This window comes from Dichomitus squalens (assembly GCF_000275845.1).
Source record: "Dichomitus squalens LYAD-421 SS1 unplaced genomic scaffold DICSQscaffold_86, whole genome shotgun sequence".
Lineage (NCBI taxonomy): Eukaryota > Fungi > Basidiomycota > Agaricomycetes > Polyporales > Polyporaceae > Dichomitus > Dichomitus squalens.
The window spans coordinates 33,480-42,657 of NW_006766968.1; the positions used below are offsets into that span (position 1 = coordinate 33,480).

Sequence of the window (9,178 nt, forward strand, 5' to 3'; positions counted from 1 at the left end):
CTTCAGTCAGTAAGGAAAGACTATATTGCAGTAACCAACTGTACCTAGAGTCGAAGCAAGACTACAAAGGTCAAGTAAGTAACTACAAGTTAGAGATAGATGTAACGAAGTACTCACTCTTCAGTCAGTAAGGAAAGACTGAAGAGGGAGGACACAATCTGAAGTCCTTATATACTACAGAGAAGTGTCCATGACTAATCGAAGAGTGGTTAGTCACATGTACCATAGTGCGATGAATAATACAATGGTGAAAGAATTGCGACGTATCGCACCATAGGATGAGTAAGAGATGAGTAAGGCATAGACCTGTCTAGACCGTTCTGGAGTAGTACAGATTGTCCTAGACAGTACCAGAAGAGTCCGGAAGCATAGCTATAGTACACGAGCAGAGAGTCCCAAATATGGTAACATACTACATAAGCGACTACAGCTAAGCGCTAGGAGACGCATAGCCTCGTGTAGTCCGGACCGGATAAGTCCAAGTTCAACAGAGGTCGACCCTGCAGCTTGCACGAAGGAAAGGGGCAGATGGCAAAGGAACACCCGGTGCTAAGAACTGCAGCGTTGAGTCGGATGAGGCGAATGGCAGGGGGAAGAGAAGCGGAAATGCGATGAGAGCGATGAGGAAGGCGATAGGGCGGACGCAACGCAGTACTCCATTCGACGGCGCGCGCTCTTTCACGCAACGTCTACACTTGTTCGATCAACTGCTCGACCCCTGTCCTACTCAATGAAGGTGCCCTCATCGGAACCCTCTCAGCCGCATCTGCTGTTCATCCCAGAGGAAGGCGATGACTTTCGTCCTTCCCAGCAAACAGCTGCCGCCTCTGCTATCGGACCTATCACTGTTACATTCCGAAGGCGCTCCAATCAATTCGTATCGCACTCGCAGACGTGACCTCCCTTTTATCCACACCCCCTTCTAGCTAACGACCCTTCCCTCGACAAGGCGCTCAATGCCCATGCACGTTACCATCTCCCATAGAGGAGGCTGTCTATGTGGCGATGATGCAAGACACGACAGACCTCCCCGAGAACGCGCAGAACACGTGTCTCATTTCTTCGTTCAACGGGGTCGAACAGCAGCGGCATCCAGGCTGCACGAGGAACGATGACTCCTCGCGCTCGATGCAAGGGCCTTGATGGCTTCGTCTTCACCGCGGGAGAGGAGCGTATATGAGTGTATATGGGTGAGAACTGTCTGCAGGCCATGATATGTGAGTGCTATTCTAGGACAATATAAGCGCGCACGAGCATGGCGTTGGATGGTATCAGACATACATACTTATCCCATTCTTTGAATGGGGTGCTTGTTTGCATAGATTTCTTATAGTCGTGGAGTCGCATACATTGAGCTCGATCGACGTAAGTCCAGCTGGCAACATATGGCAAGCTTCAGAGTCATGGCGGCACTTAATCATGTCGGGTCCTGCCAGTCCGGCACCCTGGCTGTTTACAACTACACTGGCACTGTCTGACAAGCTTCCATCCCTCAGAACATGAGGCTCAGATGCCATTGCGTCCGAAGGCCATAGCCTTCCTTGGAAACAAGGTTCACCACAGAGCCTTAGGGGCCCTGCTATGCGCATGAGTTTTCTGCAAGGCAAACAATATTATTGGGGCCTCTATGCCTGCAGCTGCCACCTCATTCCCCACTTCACTCGCTCAAGCATACTCCGAGGTGTTCTCATTAGTGACGACCGCAGGTCAGCAGACCATCAATTTGATTTAGTTCATGAGCAAAGAATTAACGTACTATGCTCAAAGCACGATAGGGTGGCACTACCCGGTGACATTGAGACAGAGCGGATAGAGACCATCTTGCAACGTACGCCAGGACGAAGTCAAGAACACGGCACTTATACTGAAGTGCTCGAGGATTATACAGCAGCTCAGCATCAAGCGGAGTTACAGGGAGCGGCCATACATTACAAGTATCAGGAATTATCGCCTGCGCTGACTCGCTGAATTTGCTTCAGAACACTTCGGAAATCATCAGCCTGGGTGATGCATCCCTTGAACAGAACTCTCCACACCTGCAGGTCAGACTGCTTGCAAGCATGCCATAATTACGTCCTGAGTTTTACATGCACGCAGGGCCCGGAGGAGTCTGCGAAGATATACGTGCGAGTCGAGAACAAGAGTGCGATGTTTGGTGCCGCAAACGTCGTCGAGCACTACAGCCATGGGATAGTGAAGACATGGAAAGATGAGATAGACTCTCTTGTTGTCTACGTATGTGAAATAGTACCCCATCCTCTATGTTCATCAACTGAGCAAAAATCGCTCCACTAGGCTGGTTTGTTTTTGGCCGTCCTTGTCGGGCATCTAGCCGGGGGTTCATGAACAAGCCGATCACATATCCGACACCTAGGGCATTTCTGGCGGACCAAGGTGCCGTCCTTGGATGCATCAACAACATTGAAGTCATCAATCAGGTGAATTTTCGCACAAGAGGTGTGCCGATACACTCGGCTGACTCATCAAGTCGGGCTGGTGCGTTCATTCATGCGTGGGGAAATGGAAAGATTGATCTGTACACGTACCTGTGCCATCTGCTAAGCCTGGGTTTCGAATTCATTACTAGCATAGAGAGCTCTTGCATTCCGCTCATCAAAGAGAGGAACAAACGCTGCCCGGAAGCGCGCCACTAACATTCGACATCCCGTTGTCGACGTAATACCTGGGGACACTTTTCTCAGCTGCACATGTCAACCAAAAGAAAAAACGCACCAAATGGGCACCGTGCTTGGTACACCGACTGTATATATATCATGTAGATTCAGATACTCACACGTAGTGTCTTCATGTTGCCAGCTTGTCCTTGACCTTCGACTTGTCCGATGTGATGCGCAGCATCAGCTCTAGATCCGACGTTCGATTGAGCCTCAACCAAACGCGACTCACCTATGGGGTTGAAGATGAGAAAACCGTCCCGTCTCTTTTGAATGCCAACCCAGACACGAAGGTCGCACCCAAAAGACGTTCATATGTGATGATCTATATTGTAGAAGCCGCCATGAGCTTCCTTGTCAGCCGAAGTATGTGACGCAGACACACACCATATTGTGCAAGGTAGTGGATCACCTGAGTGGACGACAGGGCCACCAGAACCTTCGAGTCTTCAGGCTCAGTCACATCTGAGTCGCACGGCCTGCATTCACACGGATCAACGATGCTCTCGACGGAATGATAGAGCGCTGACTTCGTAGACATAGCATGATTGAGAGGCAGCGTGGGTGGCACGCGCATACAGTCTCCTGGTAGGTCGATAGAAGTATGGGCAGGGCTACTCACCAAATCCGCTAGTGTGGTGTGGTCCTTACGACATACGACTGGGGGAAACGCACTCCTGTTTGCTCAGCCTGAGGAGTACGCTAGAGGTGCGCTTTGAGATTGGCAACGGAGAACGGTCAACTGTATTCCTGAAATGGAGAATACATGACTAAAAGAGACAAAGACAAGGAGATGATGTCCATGAGGTTATGACATGCCAGTGGGCACGACTGAGGCGTGTAGGGCATTGTTTGGCAACGCAGCGCGAGGGCGGTACTTACCGGCGACATCGAACGAATGGGCGAAGACGATGTCATGAAGATCGCTTGTAGCAGCAAGGGGCCAGTGAGGGCTGCGACCTTGCGTTGACTGCAAGGTGATGCAGCTGTGATAGTGAACTGCCGCAGTTTTATCGGATCGCCAGGCATCGACCGTCAGCCTACCGATATAGCTTCTGATAACTATCGAAACTCACCCGCAACCCCATCAACCTCAAATGAGCACTGGCACCCGAGAGCATGAGCCAGGGAGATGCAGGCATCTCGATGGGAGGTTTTCGTCGGATCAACGACAAGTCTGAGAAAAGCTAATGTGCATTAGAAGGCGGCACATCCTGACGGACGGGAGCCAGGCGGGTTTCCCGAATGGGCCCACTCAGCGGCTGGAAGTCTCAAAGAATGCACGAGCTTGAACATCGCGTGGAGTTGCAGCGGATCGTGGCACCAAATTGCTGCCAAGCGCTGCGGTGGCTGGTCGGTATGTGTTGGTGAGACTCAGGTACATCTAGTGCTGATATCCATTGCAGTTTTCTCGAAAGAGGCGAAGACAAGCCTGCAGCTGAAAAGCACCAGCTCAGGGATTGCGCCAGGGATCGGTTCGACACAGAACCCAACATCGGCGGTGACGAGCATTGGAGTGGCGTTACTCACAAGATCACATGAAGTGTGACGCCGCGCGCCTATGTAGCTGCGAGGGACGGGCATGGCACCTGTCAGCCTGAGAAAATGCTTTCATTCCTCCCAATATTAATGTAAAGTCCACTGCATGCCGTCTGCAGTCTACCAAGGGCGAGCTTCATGCGGAGCTCTCAAACTGCCCTACTACATGTGTTTGCCACAAGGTCCACGATCGCTGGCCGTCAGATATACCCGCATTCAAGGCCACCGCACTCCATCCCTCATCGCCCTCCACTACACCTCTCTCCCTGGCGCATCCGCAGGTGAGTATCCGTTGGTTCTATTGAGTGCCCGCACTAACGACCAGATTCAATCCTTTCAAGCACGATACAATGACACCGCCCGACATCGAGCCATCTTCGAGTCAGATGGGAGATGCCTCGGAATCTACACCTGGACAGCGCCAAGAGCGGGGGACATCCAACAAGGCCCATGACAGTGTCCCAGCCTCTTCACAGCAGGTAAAGGCAGAAGTGCTGGTACGTGAGGAATCAGTGTTGAATGATGAGGACCTCGCTAATCGGGTCGTCTTGTCGCAGAATACACAAGGCATCCGTGGCGTGAGCAGCACGCCGTTACCATGGAAATTACCCAATATAGAGGTAAGTCTGGCCTTACGCATATCGCGGAGCTCTGCTGAGACTGGTTCGCATATAGGATCTGAAGAAGGAATTTGCGGAAACCTACACGCAGGCCGACAAGGACAAGGCGCTATCGGAGACTGCCAAAGTCGTCAAGACGTATAGCGATGAGATGGTCAAGAGGTGGAACGAAGAGATTGACAACCTCCTCATATATGTACGTGACATGCGGCGCCGTATGAACTGGTCACTGAACATCGATCGCCACATCAGGCGGGTCTGTTTTCGTCCATCCTCACCGCGTTCAATGTCCAGTCGTATCTCCTCCTTCAACCCGCCACTCCCGACCCTACCATTGCCGTACTGCAGCAGATCTCACTACAGCTGAACAGCTTCTCTGTCAACCCTCCTGGCGCACTCGTCAACTCCACCCATCCTGTCACCCCCTTCGCGGCCGTCCAGACGTCCCTGGTCGAGTCATGGGCTGTCTGGCTGAACAGCCTGTGGTTCTCTGCGCTCATCTGCAGTCTCTCCTCCGCCTCCGTCGGCATCTTAGTCAAGCAATGGCTGCACGCGTACCAGGCTGGCATCTCAGGCGACTCGGTGGAATTCGCGTGAACTCGCCAATACCGGTTGAACCACCTGGAGAAGTGGCACGTTGCGGAGATCGTGGCGGTCCTCCCCGTCCTGCTCCAGATCTCCCTCTTCCTCTTCTTCTCTGGCCTCCTCATCCTACTCTGGCACTATCACTCGACCGTCGCCATCGTGGCAAGCGTTCTCATAGGCGTCGTCACATCGTCTGTGGTCGTGACGACGGTCATGCCCAGTATCTGGTACAATTGCTGCTACCTTTCCCCCCCACCTTTGCTACCTTTCCCCCCCACCTTTGCTATATTTCCGATCGTGCAACACACTAAGCCCATCGTGTTCCCGGTTTTCGTGTACGCGATCTGTTTTCCGTTCTATCTCCTTTTTTGGGGCCTTGCAAAATTCGCACTCCTTCCACATCGTGCTCGGTCATGGTTCGAGGACCTGGCTAACTCAATAAGCCAGGCGGTGTCCTACTTGCGCCTAGGGCAGCTACTCATATCATGGCGTGGCCTAGAGCAATACACCGTCCAGCACTCCTCCTTCAGCCTCGATCTCGACATGATGATCCATGCCTACTCCACCACCATAAATGTCAACCACCTTTCTGCCACAGCGGTGGCGATTCTCGCAGGCCAAGGTGCCAACACCGAAGCCATTGATAGATGCCTTCATAGGATCAGGGACATTAACCAGCGACACCTCGGCAGCGAAGATATCCTGGTGGACTCAGCGGACTTCTGGGCCAGCATGTTAATTCACGGGTTGGAGAAGGCTTCTATCCATGATCTCTATTTTCGAAGCGAATCCTGCCGTGACAACATGAAGTCTGGAGATTACGAAAGATTGCTCTCCGCTTTGGCTGCTACACTGGCAAATCCAGACTCAGGGACCAATGCGCACAGCCTGTCGCTATTGCTTTTGGACGAACTATTCACGTTCGTACCAGACGCTCTTGAGCTCATGCCATGGAAGGCGGTCCGCCATGGTGCGTGAGCAGATGTTTTACTCAACGATTTCTCAGCTGACTCACACAATCACAGTTGCAGCAGCGGTGGAGATGCAGCTGCGTCAGCTGCTGCACCCCTCGGATGGTGAACCAGCTCAAGAGCCTGATTGGGATACCGTCCTCTGGCTGAGGATACTGGTGCAGTGCTGTTTTGCGCCGGTCTCATCATGGACGCGGTCGGATGAGGAGACCGAGGTGTCGATGGCATGCATATTTGGGATAGGCATCCTCCAGAAGGGGTCAATCTCAAAGATCGCTGGAAAGCTGCGGGGCGGGATCCCTGTCAAGGCCATGCTGGAAGCTCTAGACATCATACTCACAAATCTGGGCAAGTCTGCGGATGCTCTGAGGGGCGCCCCTGGTGACTTTCTGGAGGTCGTAGGGGAACTAGTCGAATATGTCGAGCGCCAGGCTTCGGGAAAATCCTGGCCTTGGGATGATGACGATGTACAGGAGGCGTTGAAGAAGCTGAAGGACAGCTCCGAGAGATGCAAATCTCTGGACTAGGTGTCAGAGCTGAGGGGAGTATCCAGGCTTCCCCGCTGGACCTGAAGGTACGCCGCCGTTGCTTGACGCTCGAGCTGTCCCGATGCTGGCGGCTTTGCTTCCCTGTTGACGACGGCAGCCCGAGTCAGGCGCAACAGGTAAACACTCTGAAGGACATTGAGTCCGCACTGGGTACGAGGGTTTCTTCTCGTCCGAACGTCAACGTCACCCTCATATTCAATTGCTTGTACATGTCCCGCAATGGCGCGCACGCCGGCTAGATATTCGTCTACCATACACTTTTCGTCGACATCTTTTCATTCATATGGAAGGTTTCATCTATTCTCGTACAACGCCGCTGGGCCGCGCATATAGCATTTGATGCTCTCTATTTATTACAGTCGCCTCATGGTGGTACTACCGCCCACGTATTGTATGATATACGCGATGTCGTAGTTGCGTATGATTGACCTATGTTATGCACCTCGTAAATCGTCCCACTGTAACGTCTGACAATAAGCCTCAGGCAAGACCAAGGGCGTGTTCTGACGGATGTGCCAAAAACCTCAGCGACATGTGCCCCGAGGCGGTCCTTCATCCGTCACACAGCCAAGCATCCTCGCGGCATCCGCCGTCTCCCCGACCGTAACACACGAGCGTTCCCGGATGGAAGCTAAAACCGAGGTGTATAGATACACAAATACGATCGCATGTCATGGGGCACCATGCTACTACGTGGATAGCAGTGAGTAAGGCGGAAAGGGATGAAAGAGGGGAGGATGGGAATGTGCTAGTACTGTTGTTGCCGCATCCTGCGCGTGGGATGTCGTATTTTGGGAAAATCCTCCTCTTCAAAGGTGACCCGCACGCACACCGTTCACCAGGGGTCACCGATTGCGAGCGTGCCGCATTTGACCGCGTTCATTCTCACTATGAACGTTCGTGCGCCTTCGCGAAGCGACAAAAAGGAGACATACAGATCACCATGGAGGTGTAGGATGCGATGCACCCGTCCGAAGTGGGCTTCCGTGTTGCATCCACAACCCGCCATTGTTCACCCCGGTGGTCAACTCTCCGCGATGAGCCAACGTGGTAGGGATCCGACTTGCCTCCAGGTATATCCTACTCAGAACTCACATAGGACACTCACTAAGAAAGGGAAAGGATACCGATCCTGTCAGTATGCAGCGAGAGGCCGACCTCGCATAGCACCCTTGTGAAGAAAGCGTCCACTCCGCCACGTACCGGTTGATGTTGCATGGGCATTCAGGCAGTAAGCACAAAGAAGCGCCCTGGTTCGAGTGCCCAACATGCGGCACGAGCGAGGAGAACATGAGACTCGCCCAGGATGCTGGCGAAGGGAACGCATATGTAGACCCTGCAAGTGAGCTGTGCACAGAGAACAGATGAGGGAGGACTACTCACCGAGCTAGCCAAGATCGCGTCCTGGCTTGCGCCACAGCAGCAAGAGCCTCTTCGCCGCGTCTCGTCATATGAGGCGACAATGCATCAGGAAAACGTCACGGACTTGGACCCATACTTGGGCCCAAGTTCATGTACTTAGACTCAAGTCCGTGTACTTGGCCCCAAGTCCGTGTACTTGGCCCCAAGTCCGTGTACTTGGCCCCAAGTCCGTGTACTTGGCCCCAAGTCCATGTACTTGGTCCCAAGTACACGGACTTGACCCAAGTCTATATACTTGGGGTACTTGGGGTACTTGGGCCACAACTTGGACTTTACATGTTGACTTCAGTATGCTCAGGCCTCAATTTGAGCAATTGGTGTTCTATCAGTCACACATCTTGTCACGGACGCTGGACAGACGCCCCTTTTTGCCACTCATTCCCCTCCCCTTGACGCCCACCTTCCATTTTCGGACCATTTCCTTTCTTAGCCCATCCCAGTTTGGACACTGCAGATACGTTCCCACACCCGCATGCTACGTTCCCGTGATCGCCATGCCTTTGCCTTTTCCTTCCCGCCCTTTGTTCTCCCTTTGTCATCTTCACTGCCTCGCTCTCGCGCCTTGTCTTTGGTTGCTAAGCAGCCCTTCTAGTATATAAGGACCCCCTTAGGCACTCCCTAGTCCCCATCCCGACCTCTTGGTCATTGGGACTAGGTGAGTGACCATAGCGTTGTATCTCCCTCCGATTGCTAATGTATAACTTGGTCATTGGGACTAGTCTGTCGCTGCCTGCGTGAAGACTAGCTTTCGTAGGTCTCGTGCCTTCGTGCCGACCTCCGCTCTGCCCTCGTCGAGTTTTCTGTCACGTTTATCCCTC

General features: G+C 52.9%; 1 protein-coding gene across 1 annotated transcript; it reads left to right on the plus strand.

Moving 5' to 3' along the window:
- Positions 1-2,148: 2,148 nt before the first annotated feature.
- DICSQDRAFT_72088 (uncharacterized protein) lies at positions 2,149-5,431 on the plus strand (the record flags this gene model as incomplete). Its single annotated transcript, XM_007371047.1, has 2 exons — positions 2,149-2,235; positions 5,087-5,431. The coding sequence occupies 2 exons, from the start codon at positions 2,149-2,151 to the stop codon at positions 5,429-5,431; spliced, it is 432 nt and encodes a 143-aa protein (XP_007371109.1).
- Between the last annotated feature and the right edge of the window lie 3,747 nt (positions 5,432-9,178).